The 25,547-nt window shown below is 35.9% G+C and overlaps 1 protein-coding gene across 8 annotated transcripts in view; it reads right to left on the bottom strand.

Moving 5' to 3' along the window:
- LOC129788572 (neural-cadherin) overlaps positions 1 to 25,547 on the bottom strand; it is a 273,188-nt gene that overhangs the window by 60,419 nt on the left and 187,222 nt on the right. Inside the window, exon 1 of one of the 8 annotated variants that reach the window (XM_055824764.1) lies at positions 14,598 to 17,191. The exons of the other annotated variants lie outside the window; for them this stretch is intronic. Within the exon in view, the coding sequence (XP_055680739.1) occupies positions 14,598 to 14,649 (52 nt within the window). The 5' untranslated portion in view covers positions 14,650 to 17,191. Of the gene's footprint in view, positions 1 to 14,597; positions 17,192 to 25,547 lie in introns of those variants that run through there. 8 annotated transcript variants of the gene reach the window in all.

Here is a 25,547-nt window from a genome sequence, read left to right as displayed (position 1 = left end):
GAGACGTGCTTTGGGTGTTTTCTATGTGTTATGGGGTGGTGGTGGAAGGCACTTGTGCATTTCAAAAAGTTCATTAGCAAAATTCAATAATGGTGGGTGAAATTTTGTATTTTAGGTGGGAATTTCATAAATTTTCGTGCACAACCCCCCTCAGCAAAAGAACATGAAGTGGGCTGAAATGTTGATGAATAATGAGTTTGTGAATGATGGCGTGCTGTTGAATAAAAGAAGTGTCTGCCTGTGTGCATTTTCTCATGAAAATACAAATTGGCAGTGAGAGTCAGGTCGATGGGGAGGGGGTGTGAGTCAGGTGTGGGAGGTTTTTCCATGTTGGCTGTATATATGGAAAATTCTGTGTAGTAGGACTCGAAATGGAATTGGATGTGGAATGCTATGTATTATGTAGAGAGTTTTGCTAGTTTAATTATGATTTCAATAGAAGCAAATTCATCAACATTTCCCACACATTTCTCATCCCTCCCCCTACTACACCCCCCCAAAAAGCTCCCACTCAATGGGCTCTACGGGTGTGTATGATAGTGAATAAAATGCCTATGCAGATTTTGAGGAGATGGGTTTGGCTTTGTGGGGGTTTTATGTTGGCGTCTCCATGTCTCATCAATTCATCATGATGATTTAATGAAGTATAATTATTAGACGAGCCCTTTTCCCTCTCCCTCGCCATGCACTTGTGCTGGAAGCTTTTATGTTATGTTGGGATGAAGAGGATGAAATTGAGAGATGGGTCCCATAAAGTGGTATTTTGGTTTTAGGTCCCATACATACACACACATTATGATGTATGGGAGATGTTTTGCCACACTATGCTATGGAATTTCCATATCAAAAAGACCCACGATGATGGGGAATACACCAAGTGGATCTCTCATATTTGATTCCATCTGCTTCCTTCGAGAGAACCCGCGTGGTTCTCAAATTAATTGAACATACTTGAAAGTAAGACGTGCCATCATCACTCAATTTTCACCCCTGCATGGTATTCACCCTCAACACCCCCTCTTTCCACTCCACCCCGCGAAAGAGTCCACAAATTTTCGCATGAGTGCTATTCATTGGAATGATTTAATTGACTGACTTTTATCATTCATCCCACAAGGAGAACACCTTGTGGGATTAACTCACGGATTTGGCACTCTTTCACTCGGTGTCTTGAAGACCTTTTTGGCATCCTGCCACGCAATTTCTTTCACAAATTGCAGAATAATTCGATGTTTTTGTGAAATTTACAAAAGAAAGATTACCATGAAGGAATTAATCTAGAATTTCTCTTCTAGATCCAGCACCTGGAAGCTTTTGGAAGCTTTTTTCCGACGAAATTTAATTTTAAATATTTTTACGATCTTCTGAAGAGAAAAGAAAGCTCTTCTAATCAAAACTTAATATTCTCTTGATTAAGAGAAAGTTTAATGATCAATAATTCACGTAAAATATCGATTATGCAGAATTTAGTAGATTCTAAAGACAATCAAATTGCAGTACTTAATTAATATCTCTACACCGTCTCACTGGCAATTACACTCACCGCACACACAGATATTGGAGGAGTTTATTGGTTAATTTTAGAGACGTAAATTGGAAAGCTAAATTGGCCATTATAATGCACATATAGTGGCACCACCCACTGCACAAGCATATTAATTCAGTATATATAATACCTTTTAACATTATTGAACGACATTTGTCTTGTAGTGGGCGTATGACTGCGCTTTTGGCAAATGGACCACCAATTTAATGGGCTATTTGAACCTAAATTTCACGGTTTGTTAGCTCAAATGTTCTCTCCATTCTCTCAATCTTCCTATTTTGGCCTTTTGGCAGCCATATAGAGGGGACGAAGAAAAAGAACGAACCAAAAGACTTCTTTTATAGGCTTTTTGCCTTCTTTTGAGACTCTTTTTCGCCCCTCACACACATATTGATTTAGATACTGATATTCGTCTTCGACAATTGCCTCCACCACACAGCCTCAATCTATATAAATTTCATCGGGTGATGCCTGAGAACTGGGGCAAGAAAAGAATTGGAGCTTTTGGCCCAAAAAAAAAGTTGCTTTCGTTTGTACTTTTCATCCTGACGCCATCTCATAACACTTTAACCAGATTAAAGAGTTTATTTTGCAAGTTTGTACCTTTTCTTTTGATGGACATTTCGTACAAAGAAGAGACATTTGAGGGTTGCAAGATGTGATCAAAAGTTTCGTATTCTTTCACTCTGTCAGATGCTTCAAATATTAGGGAGCTTTTTGCGGGGAAAATAATGTGTCTGTGTATAATAGAGGAAAATCTTTTGTACTTTGTACAATCCCAGAAATGGTATCAAAAGCACAAAACTCCTCTTATTACAAATTAAGCTATAAATTTAATTCATGATCACTTTGTACGGAGCTTTTACGCAACCTTTGTGAGAGGGGAGGAGGCACTGGGGGTACCCCCAAGAGGGCATCTTTGGGAAAATTTCAAAATACTTCCATTAAAGTTTTCTTCCTTCTGGGAATTTTGTGATAACAATCGACGTCACGTTTTATTTAAATGAATCATTTATTTAGGGATTCACTTGAATTCCTTTTTTCCCCCTTAAGAGCATCTCTTGGGTGCTGATGGGCGGTGGGGAGTTGGTGATGGCACACCCACAAAATGCTGATGAAAGACTGACGAAGGAGGTGGAATAATCAACAATTTGCAAAAGATAGGGTACATTCGGTGGGGAATTAGTTATAGAAGGTTGAGGGTTTTCTGCAAAAAAGCTTTCAAAGGGGGGCACACCGAAAAGCTCCCCCACTGAGAATGCCAATGATGTGAAGAAGAAGGCAATTTAGCCCAGAAGAGCACCACCCGCGTTGCTATGAAGGAGGAACAAAAAAAAAGGATTCAACTATGCGCGGGGGTGGAATCAATATATGTATATTTTGAAATAATGTGCAATTCATTAAAATTCAATACACGCCCTTCCTTTCTATCGACGCTATACTTTCTCAGAAACCATTGAATCGTTAAACTAATATTGCCATCACTATGGATGAAGAAGACCCCGTGAGCTTTTTCTCATTGGCAGTGAAAGTTGTGTAACATCAAAGGTTTTCTATGTGCTTGTGAATTTCGCTGCTGTTGTGCGATTATTCGCACTTAATTGAAATATTTTGTAAAGGGGGTGGATTGAGGGGGAGTTGGGCGTATGAAAAGCTTCCGGAAACAAAGAACTTGCTTGCATATTTTATTGTAAAACTAAATTAAATGGAAAATAAGTTTGTTCCTGAATTTGTTTAAACGGAAATTAAAAGGAAGTTGATACTAATCAATTTGAAGCCTCATTTATGTTGACTTGTTTTATGCTAAATTGTAGGTTTTCTGTATTTTACATGACTCTATTACTGAAACTAAAATATATATTGCAAATATTTATTTCAATGAATACGAAAGCTCTCGAATTTAGAAACTCTGAGCTTTTAGAAAAATATAGATAGCAAAACGCAATGAATTTTAACAAATAATATTAAAAAACTTTCCCAGATTATACAAAAGATTTTTAATTGAAAAAAATCTACCAGATTGCATAAAATAAGCTTCACAAAGAGTGGTGAATATTTGCAAAAAAAAAACATCAAATAAACAGAACAAAAAAAAGCTCATAGAATTTGCAGCTTTGAAAGTAAACCAAAAAAAAACATCATCCCCCAAAAAGCCAATTTAGAATATCAGCTTTCAAGCAAGTTTATCTTTTTTCCCTTCATCACTGCACCCCCAACTTTTGTCTCTCAACGTTCAAATAAAAAAAACCACCCCCCATTCAATTTGTTCAGCACACAAAAATGCGCTGAAATGCATTTTCGGACGATTTTTTTGCCGTGTGTGTGAATGTTTACGTTAAAGGTGAATGGACACGTGGAAAGTGGAACAAAACTATTTTTCATGTTTCAACAGAGAGATTATTGGGAAATGGGAGAAATTTCAACTTGAAAGCCAATTCCGAAAGCTCATGCATTTTTCCTGTGTTTGCACACAAACTCCCACGCCCTGTTTTGTCACACACACTTCCAAAAAATTTGCAGGAATTGCTGAAGAGTTTGTGAGGGTGAAAAAAAAACTATCGAGTGCCGGTGATTTATTGTAATAAAATTCACGTGATTCCAGTGTTGCGGAGGAGAAAAATGTGGAAATAATAAATAACAGGAATCGGTTGGGGAACTATAAATGCACCCACACATAAAAAACTTGGGAAAGTGCCTGAGGGGGTGGTTGCTTGTAAAGCTCTGGAAGAGAGAGCTTGCGGGGTAACTCAAGCGGAAAACGGAAAACATTGCTATGAAATTGGGCTAAACACAATTCATTCCACATTTTTTTTACCACACAATTCACGAAAAAAATGATGACGATTTATTAAAACAGAAAGGCAAAAATGCAAATGCCGTACAAGCACTGAATGTAGATCTTTTTTTTATTTTCGTTGTAGAATAATTAAAAAAGTACCGCGTGATTATTAAAATGTATGAATGAGCAGAATTTTTGCACCAAATGTGTGGTGTACATAATTCCCTGGAACCTATTAGTGCGTGGTGAATTTTTTTTTAAATATATATTTCAAATAAACACTGCGGACACATAAAAAATAATAATCGAGCAAATTTCGGTGAAACGGTAGTGCTTTTGGCTTAATTTATATACCCACATATACACTACCCTAAAAAAGTTTCCGGGCAAGGAAAAATGGGGTATTTTTGAAGGCAAATTTCAAGTGGCTATATCTCCGGCAGTGGTCAACCGATTTTCAAAAATTTATTAGTTTTGGAAAGGTACATTTCTCACCTTTCCAAAACTGGCAAATTTTTGAAAATCGGTTAACCCGTTATTTATTGGCAGCCATTTTGGTAAAGCTAGAAAAAAGCTTATTTTTCACGATTTCACAAATTTTGACTTTGACCTCTTGCATCTCGGCCGCTAGTGCACCGATTTTGATGAATAGATAGTCGTTGGAAGGGTAATTTAATTCCCTTTCCAGATCTGCTAAATTTTTGAAAATCGGTCAAGCGGTTCGGTTGTAACAGTCATTCTATTGAACTATAGTGAAAAAATACACTTTTGACTATATCTCAGCTTAGGGTTGACCGATTTGGACAAACTCGGATTCAAATGGTAGCTAATAATGCCCACTAACTTTTAAAAAAAATTTCATCCCGATCCGTCACGTGGTTCTTTTTTAATGTTTTTTTATGTGACCCCCTTATGTTACAAAAAGTGTACCCTAACTTCATTCGCTTCCCAGATTTTTTTATAAGTTACACCTGGCTCAAATTTCATCAGAATTAATAGTAGATATTATCATCTAACTTTTAAAAAAAATTTCACTCAAATCCATCAAGGGGTTCTCCTGTAATGTCAATTTTTGTGAAGCCATGACCCATTTTTGCGTTAAAAGTTGTCATTTTGACTTAAGCAATCCATCAGCTCTTGAGCGTGATTTGACTCAAATCCTTGTTAAATCGTCTTAAAAATGTTAGTAAAGATGTCCTGGACCTTATTTTGATTTGTTATCCCCATTTAATGAAAAAAAAAATTTGACGATTTTTCGCCCAAAATCTTAATATTACCAACCTCAAGAGCCACAATATGAGTATTAGCAGATTTCAAGTTAGGAATTTATTATTTTTATTTAGAATCAAATCCCATTGGCATAACAATATAAAAGAAGGTCAAGGATGTTTGTACAAATATTTTAAATACAATTTGAGTCATGATTTAGTGGGGGGAGGGGGGGTATAACAGGTAAAAGACAAAAATCGCGCATAGCTTCACAAAAATTGACATTACAGGAGAACCCCTTGATGGATTTGAGTGAAATTTTTTTTAAAAGTTAGATGATAATATCTACTATTAATTCTGATGAAATTTGAGCCAGGTGTAACTTATAAAAAAATCTGGGAAGCGAATGAAGTTAGGGTACACTTTTTGTAACATAAGGGGGTCATATAAAAAAACATTAAAAAAGAACCACGTGACGGATCGGGATGAAATTTTTTTTAAAAGTTAGAGGGCATTATCAGCTACCATTTGAATCCGAGTTTGTCCAAATCGGTCAACCCTAATCTGAGATATAGTCAAAAGTGTATTTTTTCACTATAGTTCAATAGAATGACTGTTACAACCGAACCGCTTGACCGATTTTCAAAAATTTAGCAGATCTGGAAAGGGAATTAAATTACCCTTCCAACGACTATCTATTCATCAAAATCGGTGCACTAGCGGCCGAGATGCAAGAGGTCAAAGTCAAAATTTGTGAAATCGTGAAAAATAAGCTTTTTCCTAGCTTTACCAAAATGGCTGCCAATAAATAACGGGTTAACCGATTTTCAAAAATTTGCCAGTTTTGGAAAGGTGAGAAATGTACCTTTCCAAAACTAATAAATTTTTGAAAATCGGTTGACCACAGCCGGAGATATAGCCACTTGAAATTTGCCTTCAAAAATACCCCATTTTTCCTTGCCCGGAAACTTTTTTAGGGTAGTGTACACACAGACATACATACATTTGGGGATATATATAGTTTGGCAACAAATAAAAATTCCATTAGATTTAATGAATCCACAATTTATTTGTTAAACTGACATTTTAAGCGCTATTTTTCGCAGTGATTAACGACCACGCGACATGGTATTTTTATAACTCTTTCTTCGTTTTCGCAGGAAATACATTTTCCAATTTACAGCCAATTTATCAGAGCTTTTGCGTGCCACCGTACCGGGAGCTTTTGTGTCGAGGAATTAAATGGGGTGAAGATTAGTGGAGTAATTTTGCGCAGAATGGAGTCAAATTAGCTAAAATACCTTCTTCGTGTAACTTTTCAAAGGAAAGATTTTCTTATTTAACATTCTTTTTGCGCTAGAAGGTAAGTTAACGTGCACATAACCTCAAAATTGGAAAAAAGCTTCACACGAAAAGTCATGGAAATTAGGCCTTATTCAGCGACCAAAAACCCCTTGAAATTCGCTTGAAATCTTGAAATTTCAGTGCAAAATTTAAAGATTTCAAGGGTTTCTTGGTCGCTGAATAAGGCCCATTAGCAGGATTTTTTTTCTTTCAAGGAGAGAAGAGAAGAGGTAGCAACGAAAGTTCTAAAATCGTTAAATTTTACAACAATCTTCAAGGAATTTTTGGGGAGCTTTTAGACAAAGAGTATTACTACATCCGACTTAAAAAAATTATCCTTAAATTCTCAAAAGAAATCACAATTTCCAATGATTTTCATATATCTAGGGCAAAAAGTTCTCCTAATTTTCCTTCCATTTTACAAACTTCTGAATTTCAAATTCAAAGATAGTTTAATCTCCCAACTATTTGTAATACCCCTCCCGACATATTAGGAAAACTATCTGTAAAATTATTCCACAATTCCGGAAAATTCTTCGGTGCAGAATTTCTTTTGGTACAAAATTGTAACATAGAATGGAGAGAGAGAGAGCGAGGAAATTTATGGTTTTCCTCGAAAGTTTCTCATGAAATCCCTTCAATCTCTTCTGCGGAGTTCTTTAAGCGAAACTTTAATGCAATTTACGGGAAGAATATTTAATCCTTTTGGAGCTTTTCATGGTAAACACACATACATATAACTATTAACAAACAACCCAGGAGGGAATTAGGAATTTTCAAAAAGTTCGAAGTATAATTGACACGTTTCTTTTGCAAAATTTAATTTTATTACATGTGTGTAAAAAAGCTCCCCAAAGTTGAGAGAAATTCTATATTTTTAAATGATGCATAAAAGCTGTGAGATATGTAGGTCGTAAATGGTGGAAAATTGCATATGCTACTGACATATAGTTGAATGAATTTCACTGAACCCCAATGACTCTCTGTCTGACACAAAGGGCAGTGAGCTTCTTCCCATTGTGAAAGCTCTTTGAAGAGCAAGGGAGGGTGACTGTATTGGGCGATGATGAGCTTTTGTATGTGCTTGAGGCATTTTTTGGCTGCATTTCAGTAAAGTTTTCCCGTACTGTGAATTTGAATAAAAAGACAACTCTCAAAGGCTCTGTTGGGGGGATTTTTAACCCTCCTGCACATAGATTTTCTCTTCACCGCAAAAGAGATTGTTCGGAAGGGGAGAAAAAAGTTCCTCGATATATTTTTTTCGCTTTCTTCTTCCTAGAAAACTGATACGTTCCCGCTGTGAAGTATAGGAGTTTTGTTCAAATGTGAAAGGTTTGTGTCGTCTTTGAACCCCTTTTTTGTGTGGAGTCTAAGAGTGAAATTTATGATAAAATGCCACATTTTTCCACCGATTATCCTCAATAATTCAATTTCTTTTATTGTGAAAGTGAGCTGGAATGTGATGGAATTGCTGGAAAGACTGGAATTGTGTTGGAAATGGGATTTAATACATAATACTACAGCGCGCTGGGGGAAAAGCTTTCTGATGTTTATACCTCCGGAGTCTGTGATCAAGTTCTTTTTGCAATATTTACCCAAACATTTTCCACACAAAAATAAATCCAAACGGCGGGAGCTTTTTTCTCCATACAGGTGAGCATAAAAGCCCGGTATTGCAGGAAAAAAGCAAAGCATAATAGAATCAGATAAACATCAATTTACATTGCCCCACCTTTTGGAGAGACTTGGGAGCTTTCTTACGTGTGCGGTGTAGCAGCACCTGCTCTGAAAGAGATACGGGCGGGTGATGTAAATTTTAAACCAAAATCACCCTTTCACCTTTAACCCTCCACGAATACGAAGGTTTGGGGTTCCCTTCGCAACCATCAGGAGAAGCTAAATCCCCCACCCCCCATTCCAGGGTTAACAGCTACACCGAATAATCTGACGGTGAATATGTCTATTTGAGAAGCTCAAAATCACTTTGAGCAGCCAATGTAAATTGACTCTGCAGGTGAGGAATTTAATTCAACCCTGAAGAAATAAATTTTCCAACGGCGGTGTACTAGGAAAATGCGCTGTGAGCTTTTTATTCGATTTTTCATACAAAACTTTATTTTTTTCCTTGCTTTTAGTTAACAAGAGCTTTGAATCTCTCTGTGTAAAAAATGTATAAATAAAACTTTCCAGGGAATTAACTCTTACCTCTGTACAGCTTACCAAGGGAAAGAGGGGTGGGAGCATGAAAAAAGCTCTGGGAAAAATGGAAGAGAAACTTTAAAGCCATAACTTGCAATGAAAACGAGACACTTTCTCTATCTGACAAACTTTTAATTTTTTTTGTTAACACGAAAGTACCACAATTTTTAAGAAGTACCATTTTGTACCAACCACCACCCACAAGGAGGTAAAAGCTCCACTCTGTACGTGCTGTAGTTTAGCCGTGGTGTGATAAAGCTCACAAACTTACACACACAGATTTTACTCTAATAGTTATTTATGGTGGAAAATACGGAATCTTGGGGGAAAATCTCACCAAGAGTTTAGTTTTGAAAAATTGCAAAAGCTCCCTGTGGGTGTGATTGAATCAAATCAATATTTCACAGCCTCAAATCGCAACCATATCTCTGTTTGAACTTTTCCCACAAATATTGAATTTCAATTGGATTTCTTGAAAAATAGTTTGTTTTCTTTATCTAAAATATGAAAAATTCATTTTAAAAGCTTCCTCTGGATAAGTTGCTAGATGCGTTTTTTATGTGGAACATCAATGAATGAATTTTTCTGGGGGTGAGATAAAGGCCAAAGGCCCTTCTGTGTGTAAATGTATTCAGTGTGTGATAGCATCTGGTGAATGGTCGTAATACACAAGGGATGAATTGCTACTCAAATAACCCCTCACAAGGGGTTAGAAATAAAAATATTTTAACAAAATACGACATGTTTGCATTTATGAGTCTTTTGAATTTCGCCGAGGATTCGTATCCTCTCTTTTCGCATAAAAACATGTCCTGAATTTATTTGTCACACCCACCCTTTAAAAAAAATATTCCACATGAAAATTCCCGCAATATAACTTTCCAATCCAAAAGGGGGTGGTTTTGTGCAAATTGCGGCCTTTTATAATTGACATAAAATTCACCCCTTTTCCCTCCTGTTTTATCCGGGGGGAGGGGGAGGGGTAATCACATGGGAATATCCTGTTTATTTGGGTCGTTCGCAATGGGGGGTAGATTGGTGATGGTAGATTTTCAGTCCACTTTTTATGCAAGCTGCGAAATGTTCCCCGAGATTTTTCCCAACTGATTCACAGTGGAAGTCTTGGCAGAAATCATACAGAGGGTCTCTCTGTTTTTTTTTTTTTCAGGGGGTAATAAATCACGACAGAGGGTGAGGTTTGATTCAACATTTTAACGTGTGGGGTTATGAACTCTGTAATCTGTTTAAGGACTTTACGGCTGTCGGAGTCAAAAAGCTTTTCAGAAGGGGTTGAAGGAGGAAGTTGAGGGTATAAAATAAATGATTTTGAGCACTCCTCACAGAGCAATTTATTTCATACAGTTTAACACAAATCGTTGGCAACTCTTTTGCCATTTTTTATTTAAAAATTTGTTAAGCTTTGGGCCTTTGAAGAATTTTTATATCATTTTTTATTTAAAATTTTAAACTTTTGATCGCAATTGGAATTATTTGATGAAGTCTTAAGGGAGATTAAATTTTTTTTTTAAGAAAAACCGTAAAAAGCATTAGATAAATAAATAAATAATTTTTAGAATAAAAATTGATAAAAATATATTTAAGGGAACTTCAGAGAAAAAGTTTGAGGAAAAGCTTAGAAAATTTCTCACTCTACAATTTTCCCTTAAACAATTTTATTCTATCTAAAAATGGAAAATCTTGAACTTTTTCTAAACCCTTGATTGACCTTTCCAACCCTAAAATTTCTTATCGTCAAAAATTAATTTAAAATTCCAATAAATACCTCAATGCGTGGGATATTTAAACAAAGCTTCCAAAAAGCCATGAACTTGTATCCTTAAAAGCTCTCCCACATGAGACAGTGAAGGGTTGTTATTACATAACAAAAGGGCTGCACCATCACTGACCTTCCCACTTGTATGTCTCTTTTGGCAGCACAAACACGCGAGTGAAGAACTTCCGTCAGTCAAAGTCTTCAAACTCTATACTCCGACGAATATCAAACATTCCCATTTTCCCTTTAGGCGCTTTTCTCTCTGAGAAATATATGGATGTGTAGGAGCCAAAATTGACTCATAGTTTACATTCCGTGCAGATACATCATCTCTCAAAGGGAGGATGTTTATTAAAAAATATTTGTCTTCAACATCATTCCTGCCAGTTCATGAGAGAATATACATACATATGTATGTATGTTAGGAGAGCTGTCTTGTTTGCGCCATTTCGCGTTGTAGTAGCATGTAAAATTCCCATATGATTGATGTTTCTGCGCGTCACGGGCGATTGAGGGGATGTACGATGGCTCTGTGACGAATGATGGGGAGAAATATTAAATTCTACAATTACAATCGTGCTCTATCTCTCTCATCATCCCCCACACCTCCTTTTTTGGTTAAGGAGGATAAGAGACTTTCATTTGAAATATCTTCGACACCTGTTGTCACCTTTTTGAGGGGGGGAGGCTTCGATGGGTAGATAAGAAGGCTTCTCTGAGTGATGGATTTGTTCGGGATTAATGTGGCGCGCATGAGTTTCTTAGGAAGTTAATGCTTATAGAGAAGCTATATGGTGCTGGGGGATGGGGCGGTTAATCCCTTCTTTGCCACATTTTCTTAAACACATGTTCCACGCCCTTTCCTCTCATCCTTCTTTTCCTTTCCTTCCACACCCTTCTTCCCCAGCTTGGGGGTAATTAAATTTAACACGCTGTTAACTACAGATCATCCAGTCATTCCTCACAGCAGCACCACACAAGGAAGGAAGTCAAACCCCGGGGATGCCAACCCTGTGCGAGGGCCATCTGCCCCCGCCCCATCGTCACAAGGGGCGACACTTTGCGAACATTACAAACACTTGCGGGGTTGCGAAGCTCGAAAATTTCCCAAAAGTACCTTCTAAGCGTACAATTGGTGTGTTTTCTCGGCATGTATATGTATGTGTGTGTGTGTGGTAAATGGGTTAGAGCACATTCGGTAATTGTACTTTAACACTTTACTGTTTATTTGTGGCATTTATAACACCCTTACGGAAAATCAACCCTATTATGCATGGAGATGCACACCATATGAAGACATACAGACTCTGACAAAATTTACGTGATTATGCTGATATGGTGGCAAATAGCATTTACTCTCTCTTTGCTTCAAGTCATTTTGTGAAAGCTTTAAGTTGCTTTCCTTCGGTGCTTTTTGTCTCGCATCTTATGAGGAAAGTTTAATAATTCCGGGTTTTACGCTATACGAAATGGTGGAGGAGGGATGTTTTTAACTTACTCTTGCATGTGAAAATATTATATTCACTCAGAGACAATTCTCATGTGGAATTTCCCCGAAATCCCCCCTTTCCACAAAAGAGCTTTTCCTCTTTTGCTTTCTCTGTAAGCGAAGGAAAAATTCCATATGCGTGGGTGGTGCGAAAGGGGTGAGGCATAGAGAGAAAAGCTCCATGAAATTAGCAATGATTTTCTTGAAGCGTGAAAATTCTACATGTATTAAGTGGGACTCAACTAGAGGAATTTTTGGGATAATTGAGAAAGAGAGGAAAATTCCTTATGAATTATCAAGGCATTAATGTTCAATTGGGTAATGGGAAATGGGACTTTTTTCACGCACCAATTACGCACAAGTTCAACAGCTTGTACGTAAATTTCAAGCGACAAACGGACAGCATAAAAAAGCGTTGCGAGGAAATTGTTTCAGAGCTACCAAATGACCTAAAATCGAGAGCTTGTGTGTACTAGGCAAACAAATCAATTATCCACTCCCACGCTCGGAAAACCCTCTCCAATTACGGCCAGATGATACACACAAAATACCATCCCCAAACGCACCTTCCGGCTAAAACCATTCTCTTTCACTTTATCCCCCTCCCCGAGATTCTTCTTCCCGCAGCACTTTGCAATCGAGAACCCTGATATGGAATTAGTGTGTGTGAAAATCTATACGGATCATTCTCCGTAAGTCCCCCCCCCCCAATTACATCTCCCACCCCCCGTGAAATCCCCAAGAAAGCTCGTGCGATATTTTGCAAAAGCTCAATGGGTGTTTGTGTGAAAATTACATCACGTTTTCGGTATATTCGCACGAGCTAATTCTCATTCAAATAAGTATCACCAAAACTGCTTGACTAAATTAAAGTTTAGCAGTGTGTGAGGAAAATTTCACAAAATGCACCTTTTCTGGCCAAAAAGCTCAACGAGGGTTGAAATTCACACAAGAATGTAGGGAAAAGTGGGGAGAGAGAGAGTTGCTTTTGGGCGAGAAAAGTAGATAATTTTAATTAAACGTACTTGAGAGAATTCAGTGAGAAACTTACAAAACTTGATGAAGTTATCTTTTTAATTAGAATAAAATTGAGGAGATTGTTGAGAAAAATGCCAAACTTTCACCCAGATTTGCCTTTTGTATGTTAGAAAGGGTTGCATTGTTAATTTTGATAATAAATCTGTGTTTACAAGGAAAGCTCTCAAGATATTTTGGATTATATTTCCTCAAAAAATAATTCCAAATTCGACGAAGAAAATTTTGAATAATAATTAAGTAAATTAAAGAAAAATATTTCTTTGACTTTGAAGTTTTTTGATTTCTTGAATGTTTTAAATTCTTTATATTTCGTATCATTCGATTAGAAAATATTGCTATTGTGCCTGAAAATTAAATTCAATTGACAGAACCTATTTGACAGAAGATTTCCACAAACGTCAAAATATTTGACAGCAATCTATTGACATCTGTCAAAATTTAAATATCAACGAATTCAATCAGTTCAAATTTGAATAAAATCGTATTTAGAAACCCCCCATAAACCTCAATCAATCGTGAATTTAGATTATTTTGGTATAAATACAAAATGGGAGATCATCTCATCTGTCAATCTGATGTGTGTCGCAAATGTCACATAAATTGAAAAGCTCTCTTTTCCATACACCCCCATCACACTTATCTATTGGGTGTCAACACAAATGCACAGGCATTGAATTGCGCGCCACTCCCATTAATTGCTTCGCACTTCCCATTAAATCTCTCTCTACTCGCACCCTGTTTGTGTGCTTTTGTGCAAAATATTTGCATCAATGGAAAATTTGTTTTTACATTTTGCGAATCAATATAGATGACAAATCCCCGGGAAATGGAGAAGAAAAGGTTTTAGGAGGGGGTGGTGAGGGTAAATGGGTGGGTTGTGCGAGTGAAGAAGGAGAACATGAATGAGAAAATGGTGTTTTCGTGGATTAGTGCTCGATGTTGTGCTTCCTTGAATGGTGTGATTTTTAATTAAATTTCGCCACACTGAACGTTAAATTAATTTGTTTGTGTTTGCACAGAGAAGTGCTAGGAATCAATTTGGCTAATTAATTGTTACACGAGAAAATTATGCGTTGGTTGGTGAACTAGAAAATATGCTGTCGCCAGAGCTTTTAAGCACAATGGTGAGCTTTTGCAGAAGAGAAGTAGTTTGAGGTGGAATTTTGTGAGTAATAAATTGTTCATTTGAGGGAGGTTTATTTGTGAGATTTTTTGTTACCTAAGTATGTGCTGTTGGTTAACACCCAGAATATCTTCAATGGATCCACCATAACTCTGAGAAGAATTTCCAAGAGTAGTCACCACAAAACTGCAATTGATCTGCAGTTTTCGCCACACAAACACCCCAAATGCATTACTGATGATTTCATTGCCTTCCACGAATCTTCTTACTCTTTATTTCTTGAACCTTTTCACCTTTTTTTGCTTTTCTTTCACTTCTTCACGACACTTTGAAAAAATCCTCCAATCATTCTGAAAGAATTTTCCCCGAAAAAATTTACCCGGAAGAAAATTTCACAGAGCTGCGTGGTTGTTTCTATTTTTCTTTATTTAAATTTATCACTGACCATTCTTCACTCAACACTCCTCTAAGCCATCCTTTTTTTAAATAAATTGTCGATTCATAGATTTTTATTTCACTCTCACCCTCTTGAGGAAAATTTATTGCATCCACTTTCACCGCACTTGAGCTTTTTTTCTCCTCTTCTTCTTCAGCGTGGAAAATTTGCTAAAACAATTTCTTACAATTTCCTCGGAGCACAGGGAAATTAATTTAATTTTCTCCACAAGCTCTCGACAAACGTACAAATCTATTTAAATTATTATGAAAGCCAAAGAAGACACGAATGTGTATCCACCTTGTTTGCTCACTTCTTCTTTTTTTATTCTACCTCACCGTCACAAAGTGAATCATTCGCGGGGTGAATCGTGGTTACGGAAACTTTCTTGCGGGAGGGACTTCATAAAACCGCAAGAGGAGCTTTCATCTCATCAGGATGAGACTGTGAGATCAACTGAAGAAGCTTTCCCAGCGTCATCCTCGCACGAAGAACTCCCACCACCCCCATATTCTCCCACACTGGAAAATTTCTCCACGCACAAAGGGGGTGGAATTCCAACTCCTCTGCACGTGCGCTGTTGCCTTCTTCCAACACCCCAACTTTGAGTTTTCCAGCTAGCGGGGAAAATCAACCCCTTTTGCATTTAATTTTTAAATCCCAAAAATCCGTTGGAAATCCCTCCCATCGATGCAAAATACGTATACACAAATTCCATCCACCATAAATTAACCCTCAAATTGCTTTTGTAATTGTAACATAAAACACATTTTGGCATTTTTATAGTCTTCTGATGGCAACATAATTGAGTGGCAGATAATACATTGATTGATTTGACGCACCATTATTTACAATGGATGATGATGATTTTTTTTCAAATAATAATTTCACAGTGTGCTTTTTAATGGGAGAAAATGAAACCATAAAAATAATTTTTACGGGCATTAAGTGTGAAAGAATGTGTCAGCATAAATGGTGCGTCTGGTGGAATTTAAATTTAATTTGACAGTTTATGTGTCACACAAATGTGCAAATCATCTAAAAATGATTGAAAACAGACGTTGTTCTGCAAGGCAAGTTTGTAGCATCTTTTTACTTTTTTTTATTGCAAAAGTCAAAAGAAATTTGCGGAAGAAAAATAAAAAAATGAGTTTTATGACAAAGTTCTGTGATGAAATTTTCTCCTAGATGGTACTGATTTTCTTAGATAAACCAGGGCATGAATTCTCTAAAAGTGAAAAACTCCCGTGATTAACTCCTGAAGGCTTTAGCGCTTTAAAAGAAACGTGAAAACCGATAAAATATTACTGGATTTTATCACGGATGCATTGTTTTTCTTACAGGATTAAGCTCACGTGAAGTTTTCCTCACTTTTCCCAGCATAAAGCCTTCGGGAATTAATCACGAGAGTTTTTCACTCTTAGAGAATACAGCCCCAGCCCTATATTCTACTTTTACATATAATTCAAAGGAGCTTTTATTAATCCACAGAATAAAAAAATCAAGACATGAGCTGTGTGACAAAATTCCATAAGAGAATTTCTCACTAGATAGCGCTAGTTGTCTAAAAGTTTAAAAGGCGTAAATAGTAAAAGAGAAAACGCGACAAAGGGCACAATTTGAAAATATTTAAAGGCACATTGATGTGAATAAATAAATGAGGGTCGTAGACTTGAGATTAGATGGCAATGTGAAAGGTCAAAATATCCGTTTTCCTTCGCTTAACGAATTAATTGAATTAATGAAGCATTGTTAGAGCTGGTTGTCACCGTGCATTAGATTGATGAATTCTAGAGCTTGTTATTTTACACAATATCCCAATCAAATCCAATTTATCCCCGGAACAGCATGAAATAGCCACGATTATCAAATATGTATATTGTAATATTTCCCCATATATAACAAAAGCTCCACTCTTCAATTGTGGGCTCAATTTACAATGTGTGTATAGCGGGGTTTGATTGAGTATTAGGGATTTCATTCATTTTATCAGGTAATGTGTGGATGGATGGTTTAGCTATGGAAAGGGGATGTGAGGGATATTTTGGGATCGAAATACACCTGAATTGCTCAAAATGAACTGCATCGGATAAATTGGGGGATTTGTTACGAAAATTAATTTGCTGTTGGTTCTCTTCGGCGTGTTGAATATTGAAATGATGGGACGTGTAATTAAAGATTGAAAACAGATGTATGGCGATGGAATTTATTAAATAGCAATAACAGAGCTTTTCATCATACACAAATGAGGAACTTTTAATTGCAAAAAGCTCTAATATTGTGGATTTTGCAAAAGGAAGTTCCGGTATTGAGTTTTCATTTATATTTGCAAATTCTCTATATAGATCGATTTCCCTCATTTTCAATTGAAACTAAAACTGCAGGAGATGTATGCTAAAAGCTCGCGCCCCACCCACTCGTGAAAGCACAGAATGAGTTTGAAAATTGAAATATATCCCTCAATATTCTGCAATCCGTACAAAATGCTAATTTACAACGATTTTCCCGTCATGGGCTATTATTTTGTTGCCTCCCTCTCAATGGGAAAAAATAGCATTAATTCCTTTCTTCAAATGAATTGGATAAACTTTTAATTGGGCAAATTTAACAATGTGCGATCAGTGTTGCTCCTTTTTTTTCATGGGAAAAACTTCCCCCACATTGACCAATGGCTTCGACGAAGCGGAAAATTTGACTTTTCAATTAATTTTTCAAGTGGATAGTGATTAAAGGAAATTCCCACTGAGCCTCTGTAGCATCAATTAAAAATATGCTCACAGTTGGGAAACTTTTCAAAAAGGGCGAGCTTTTTCATACTTTGCCTTAATGATCAGGTGATTTGTATTGGCACACACTGCTTGTTCTTCATGAAAACTTTTAGCGAGCTTGTGCAAAAGTTTAATTATTACTAAAGATGGGGAGCTGTATGCTGTGAATGACCTTTTTACGCGTCAAAAGGGAAAAGATATCTTTTGGAGTAGATAAAAGCTTCCTCTGGACACACTTAAAACACTTATTTTTGTAAATCTATCGTTAAATAAGTATTTACTTTTTTTTTCAAATAAAACTCTGTAGCATCATAAAAGAAGAAAAGCAATAAAGGGAGCTTCATTGCACTGAATTCCCAATTTAAAATTTCCCTCTAAAAAGCTTTGATGATCCTTTGAGAGATTTGCCTATGTGGTTTTCATCAAAAGGAATTTTTCAAACAAAAATAAAGCTCAGAGGCAACAGAGAATATTACAAAAAAATATCCCCCATTAGTTCATCTTTGAATGGCCAATAATAGTGGGGTTGATATGTATATAGATATCGTAAGCCAAGGAAGAAAGGGTTAATAAATCTGTGTGCTTTCAGCGTGACCGCACGATAAAGCGCATCCCGCTGTTGGAAAAATGCAAACATAAAAGCACATCACAAAAAGCTCTCTGCTTTGACTGGCAAAAAACCCCGTATAATATTGCAAAAATAAGTCAATTTTATTCACAATGTAATCCACAGTTTATCATTCTCTTCTTTATTTGAATTTTTTTTCATTCAGTTTGTTTACAAACTTCCTGACTCCAAAAAATTCTGCCCTCATTGATACTTTTATTTGTTTGATTCTATGTTGCACTTATATACATTTGAAAGCTCACAAAGAACAAAAGCATTAGGGTTTATTGCTTTTAGTTGTTTTTCAGTCATCCCCCCAAACAAATAATTCTTTGCCAAATAACAATCAACAATACAACTTTTTGTCTCTTTGACCAGAAGCAAAATAGTGATGAAATTGATAGAAAATGGAAAAGTTTCAAATAAAAAAAAAGTCAATGATGTGGAAGAATTTTCCCCATTGTAAAAAAAAAGCTTCTCAGTTGGATGCAAAGGTAATGTTTAAATACATTTCGTCTCTCATGGTGTACACATATTGTTTGGTTGTCCCCATTGTCTGTGACTACTTGAGCAAAGAAGTGTTTCCAACTAATGGAAGAGGAAAGAAGTGTTGTGTCTGTTTACCTTCTTGTCCAACACCCCCATAGCCCCCCACATCGTACGATAAAAAAGCTCACACAAACCTTTAACAAGAGTGTGAGAACTTTTGCACAAATACCGCAACTGTGTTCTGTCTGTAGCTCTTGTGGGGAATTTCAAAGAGGGTGTGGGAAAAGTCAGTACAGTTCCCACCAAGGAAATTTATTATATTGTTTTGCAAATATGTAGTTGCACATAATTCCTCTTTTTTACCAAGAGATAAAAAAGGACGAAGCTAGAGTGGAATTTTCAATGAGAAGCAGGAAAAAAAGAGTTGAGAAAGAAGCTTTTTTTTAATGTTTAGGGCAAAAGGAATGTTGAATGATGTTATGGATGAGGTGAACAAAAAGGTTTAAAAAACTGTTTATGAATATCTGAGAAAATAAAAAAAAAAGTTCGAGGACAGTAAATACATATTTTTTTAAACATAATAATATTTTAAGAAAATATTTAAATTTATTTGTGTATAATATTAAAATTTTCTTATTTTTCTTGTTGACCTTAAAAGAAAATAAAAGCTCTTAAAAATATATTGAATTTTCTTCCAAGTCACATTTGTTTTTAATTTAAATTTATTTTGTAAAAAAAAAAGATTTTTTTGACAATACCTGAGAAAAATCCTCTTAGACTCGAAAAATGAAAGAAAAATTAAAAAAAAAAAAAATAGAAAAAATAAGCTTTCTTTTCAATTTCTCCTCATCTATTTTCTACAGTCGTAATTAATTTATTCTATCACAGAAGAAGCTTCACAGCATTATCCCATTGTGTTAAGATATATATTTTTTCTCAATAAAAATAATATAACAATAATCTTCCGGAAAATAAGGTAAATTCCAGAACAAAACAATCACCCTTCGGAGATAAATTCAGATGTGAAAGGAATATTTGAATGAAATTAAATATGTTCTTGAAAACATCGCTTTGGACGAGATATTTTCTTTCATGTCTTGCAAGCTATTCCATTTGTTTATATGCTGTGTAATTCTATATCCATCAGTCCATCCTTGGGGCTGAGCTTTGAGAGTATATCTGTGTATCTCCTGAAAGCTCCTTCCCTCTTTTTTCCTGCTTTTTTTCTCCCTTCAAAAAGTATTTCATTTCATTTCAACGCCATGCGATATTTTTAATGGTGTTACACATTATTTAGAACATCCGACTATTCTGCAAATAATTCCCCCAACTGAATTGAATTTCCTCGAGTACGAAGGAAAAAAAAAGCAGGTGAGGGAACATTTCACGTGGATATGAAGGTGATATTAATTTCCTTTCTCTGTTTCACAATTTTATTGTTGCAATAAATGTTCCCCTAAAGGTATTCATCTCCTTTGAGAGAATGAGAATTCAGAATATTCCGCATAACACTGAAAGGAGAATATTTCATGTGAGTTTGTTCGTGTAACACTTGATTGGATTTTGCTCATATCAATCTTGTTAATCAAATTCACTTTCAATTTGAAAGTTTTCATTTGGAGCAACTGAAACTCCCCCCACTCCGCCTCGGAAACTGCTTCTTTATTATGTTTGCGTAAAGTATTTTCATGATATACACAACACACATCCTCTTCAGGCGAGCTTTATATTGTTATAGTAAGTTATATCTCTTTCTTCATCCTCCTTGTATGTCATGTTTATGCTTGTCTTCGTAAATCATAAAATACCAAATATTATCCTTTCGAGGCTTCTATGGCTTTCGGCGGTGCCTATATATAATCCCATGTGGACTTTTCGCTATCATATTTAAGGGAGCTTTTTTGGCAATCTTGATTGTCGCGTACTCACCATAAAAGGATTTTTAATCAATAATGTGGAATCATTCTGAGGGGGGATAAATCATAAAATTTCCACCACACAGAAAATGGAAAATCAACCCTCATTTCCTCCCCCTAAAACTTCCTCAAATTACCATAAAAATTTCCTCGAGCTTTTCACGTGCACAAAAGCATAAATGGAAAAGAATCAAACCCCCCGTTGGGTTCATTGCTTAATTGTTGTTCATTTTCCATTTATTTAAAACTATTATGTTTCAACCGAGATCCACTTGCTCGCTTGCATATTGAGCGAAATAGATGCAAATTTATTCAGGAATTGCATTAATTTCATAACATTTTCTGCAAAATGTCTATTGTTTTGCAGCACGAGCAACTTGCGGACGTTTATTCCTTCCAAACGAGCAACATTGGATTAATTTCAGTTTTATAATTTCACCATTTTAATAACCCGCAGACTCCTTCATGCACTGGTGAGTTTGAAATTCAATTCCAAACATTGTAGTCCACCCACATTTCTACTACTTTCACGGAATTTTTTCTCCTTGCCTGCCAACCCGGGAGCTTTTCTTTGAACGACACGCAAAAACCCCGGCAAAAGCTCATCATGATATATACAAATTTATGCTACAAATTGTACAAAAATTTATTCCACGATGCTTATACTTTATGCAACTTGTACACTGGGGTGGTGGGAGAAAAAATTATTGTTTACAGAAAAGCGTGTTTGAGGAGGGGAAAATGTAGCTAGTGGAAAATTAATTCGGAAAAGCTCTTTATTAAAACATCGAGCATATAGTTTGCGGTGATGAAGTGCTGCAACTAACTTCAAAGTTCTCACCATGAGAAACTTTCTTATCATGTAGTTCCTCCTACTCCTCCCTTCGTCCACACAAAGTTAGCTAAATGAGTATACAAATCCATGCTGTGTGTGGATCTATGGTGAATGATATTTCGACTAAGAATCTCTCAAATGGGTAAAACTTATCGTCTTCATTAAAATTGTTTCCATTTTCCGTCCTCCCACAACTCTTTATACAACACGAAGAGACGAAGGAAAAGTGCAATGATATGGGGTTGTGCCTTTTGAAAAGCTCCTCCATGTTCGGAGTACTTCTTCTCATCCCACACTGACATGGAGTTGATTCATTAAAAGACCATTCTTCACTTTGTTTGCTTGCAGCAGTAGTAGCACAAATACCCCCGGAAAAGCGTTAATGTTGAGGAACAAAAGTGGAATATCAAGGAGATAATTTTCCGCAGCAATGAACTTAAATTTAATGTCATAGAAAGTCATCAAGGCAATCAACTTTCAAAATGTGCATCCACATATCATATGGTATACAGAAAGCTCCCAAGGATCTCGTTTAAGGGAAGAAATGAGGAGGAAATTGGCATGTCTTTAGGGAGGAAAAGAATGTCACTGAGAACTTTTTTACAAAAGGAAAAACTTCGTGAGTTCCGTAAGAATGCTCAAGATTGAGAATTTCCTAGTATTTTCTAGGAATTTCTTTGAATATGTAGTAAAATAATTTTTAATTTTAATTTTCTTGGAAGGGAATTTTAGAAAAAAAGCTCGAAAATTTATCTTCCCTTCAAGACAACATTTAAAAGTTAATGAAAGATAAATTTCCAATTAAATAGTCATTAAATCTATTTCAATTTAATAACATAATTTACATAATTAATGTGCCAAACCTGGTCCCAATACAAAGAATTTTATTAAAACAAAGAAATAAAAGCGATAAACATTGATTAAAAATTCTCTAAGCTTTCCGAAATGAAAAATTCAACAATCAAAATTTCCAAACTCCTCCAGAAAGTTCACAAAGGAACTTTCAAATCCACCCCCGTATTCAAGAGATAAATTACTTAGAATTTTAACACGCAATTAATCTACGCAACAATGAATCTCATATTTCTCGTTCTGTGTGCAAATATTCCGCTTAATTGATTACTTAAGCAGATTCCATCAATTTGATATCTCTATTTATCTTCATAAGGTACACAAATTCACAAAATAAACATCCCCTCCTGTTAGCATCCACATAAATCCCTAATGCGCATTACTTGTTCCATAATCTACTTGATATTGCTTTAATGGAGCATCCCCCTTAAAAATTCCATGTGATTGAATTTATTTATGAGGCACAATATCCGCCCCCATCTCAATCCTCCCCCCAAAAAGTGTGAATAATTCCACGATTAGCCCCAAATCTAATTTGTTCAGCTGACTTCTCTACGTGTAGGTACATAAAAGTCTCAAAGATTTTCCCGCTTCGTTGTGAAAAGTTCCCCATTTGGGGGTGGATCTTTGATGGTAAATTAGTAAATGTGAGTGGAGGGGTGTTGAGGGATTTTTCTGCTGCCATAAAAATTCTCCGAATTCTCTGTGGGAAAATTTCTGGGGGGTGGGAGTCTATTGAAAATTTTCTTCGTCTCTTTTGGGGAGTTTAGAAAAGTGATTTAGCACATTTTTTCCCGCCATGTCGCACACCCTTTGCCCCACTCCCCCCACATTGGGATAATAAGACGAATTAAGAAGATAGAAATTTCACTTTCTGCCATGAAAAATAATTTAGCACAATTCATCGAATTCTCCTGCACAAAATGATATATAGCAGTAAAACTTAACGATACTTTATAAAAGAGATTTAAGTGTTGAAAAAAAAACTCCTAGAATTTCCATAAATTTATTATCTCGATGAAATGCAAAAGTTTCACATGCTATAAAGCATTCCAGTTCACCAATAATATTTGTTAAAGAATCCCACGGAACTATTTCCCACACACTGTGGGAAAAGCGAAGGGAAATATAAAGTTCATGAAAGATGCAGGATGATGAACATTCAATTCATTCCCTCGGAGACAAGATATAGAGAAAAGTTCGCCCCAATGCTGCTTTGCCGCAAAGTATATTCATATCCCTTTTTGCTGGGTGGCTGTTTGTGATGTTTCGAATTTTAAACTTTTAAGGGTTATTCCATAGAACTTGTAATAACACCGACTTCTCATGAATTGTTCATTGAAATATATATAATGTTACCTACATATATCATAAACCTTGGAGAACTTTGAAGTTACAGTCGCAATTTCTCCTTGTTTTCACCGATACGCAGGAAAAAAGGCAAATAACTAATGCAAAGTTATTCCTTTTTAATATGTTTTTATGGAATTGACTTGAAAGCTTCTGATATATTATTTCCGTTAAAACGGAGCTTTTTTTTATAAAGCTCTGAAGAACTTGAAAAATCATAAGAAAAACTTCGCAGAAAATAAATTAAATTGAAACAAGTTATGATGAATTTTGAAAATTATAAAATATTCTGGAGAATAAAAATAAATCGAATATATTTCCACGGAACTAAAATAAATTAAACTTCAATTCCACGAAATACAAGAAGCTAGAAAAGTATCCTCAAAAAGAAAATATTCTTAGAATATTCTTGCTGTGATTCTTTCTTCGAAAAAAAGCACAGCTTCTGACGCAAAGAAAGCTCTGGAAAAAAACTAATCAAAAGCTCTGTACCAAATTTTTAAACAATTTTCAACCCTTCGAATTCCACTACCCCTACTACCCCCCACCCCCCTTGGATGTCACCCTAAAGATGCAAATATCAATGTTTTTTTTAAGTGTAAGAAAAAACATCCAGTAAAAAGGAAAAGCAAAAAGTTCCGGGGAAAAGTGTGTTTATGGAAATTTCTTAACGAGTCAGCAATACATATAAATTTATGCGCACAAACTATGTTATCACCAAAGTTTTAAGCTCTGGAATTTCAGCAATAAATTTTCTCAAAAGGCGTTTCCACAAGATGGAAAGAAAAATACATTTATGGCGGGAATATAAGCGCGAAAGTTTCCCGTTGTGAGCTTTTGCCCGACAGTGGGCTCTCCCTGCAATTGATGAAAAGCTTGGAAAATGAGGGAAATTTTCCTGAAGGGAGGAGTTGCACGAAAGCTCCCGTGTCTTTGCTATGCGGGGTGGTATTTCCTGTTCCCGAGACACATGAATTTTCCAAAACAATTTCCCGATTTTCCCCTCATTGAGGACACTTTTTCGGGTTTTTTTGAATATTCAACGGTTAAGGTTTCCTGTTTATTTGTTCGTTGATTTAAATCATTTAAAAATATTCTGTTGGCAAAATTAACTCACCAGACATGAGGAAACTCCCAAAATTACTATTACTTTGCTCAGGAAAGGTGTCAAAAATCGTCGAGAAGAGATTCTTCAAGGCTTACCTGCAATGATAAGAAAGAAAGAAAAAAGCTCAGTATTGTAGCTCATGACAAAAAAAATACATAAAGCTCGTTTCCGCAGAAAATCAGCATTGTAATTTCTACGGCATTGAGAGCTTTGGTGCGTCGGATGTGATACTTAAAAGTGGAATATTTGGCACAGATGGATAAAAATGATCCGCAGTGATGTAAAATGGTCCACTGGCGTGAAAACCATCTGGCGCATTATAAAAGCACACATATACACCACCCCCCATTCACTCCATCCCGCCAAAAACATCCCGCAAGAACATCTCTCCCATTTCTATTAATATCCCACAGAGAATTTCTTTTTTCCCGTCACGAAAGAGATTTTTCCTCCCTTTGGGAAAGTCATCGTAAAAATAAATTGTAAATGTTGCGGGGATGTTAAGGGGTGCGCGCGAGTGAATCAAAATTGGTCTCATCAGGCTGTTTTATCAATCTGTCTCTCTTGCTGGATAAAATTGCAAAAAAACCCCTTAGAAAAAAATTTAATAATAAAAATGCAGAGGGTTGGTAAAAAAAATTCGCGCTCAGGAGGGAAGTTTTGTCGGATAAAAAAAAGAGTGGCA

The sequence above is a fragment of the Lutzomyia longipalpis genome, chromosome 2 (assembly GCF_024334085.1).
Source record: "Lutzomyia longipalpis isolate SR_M1_2022 chromosome 2, ASM2433408v1".
Lineage (NCBI taxonomy): Eukaryota > Metazoa > Arthropoda > Insecta > Diptera > Psychodidae > Lutzomyia > Lutzomyia longipalpis.
The sequence above is the reverse complement of the archived record's forward strand: the minus strand, read 5'-3'. Positions and strand labels throughout refer to the sequence as shown.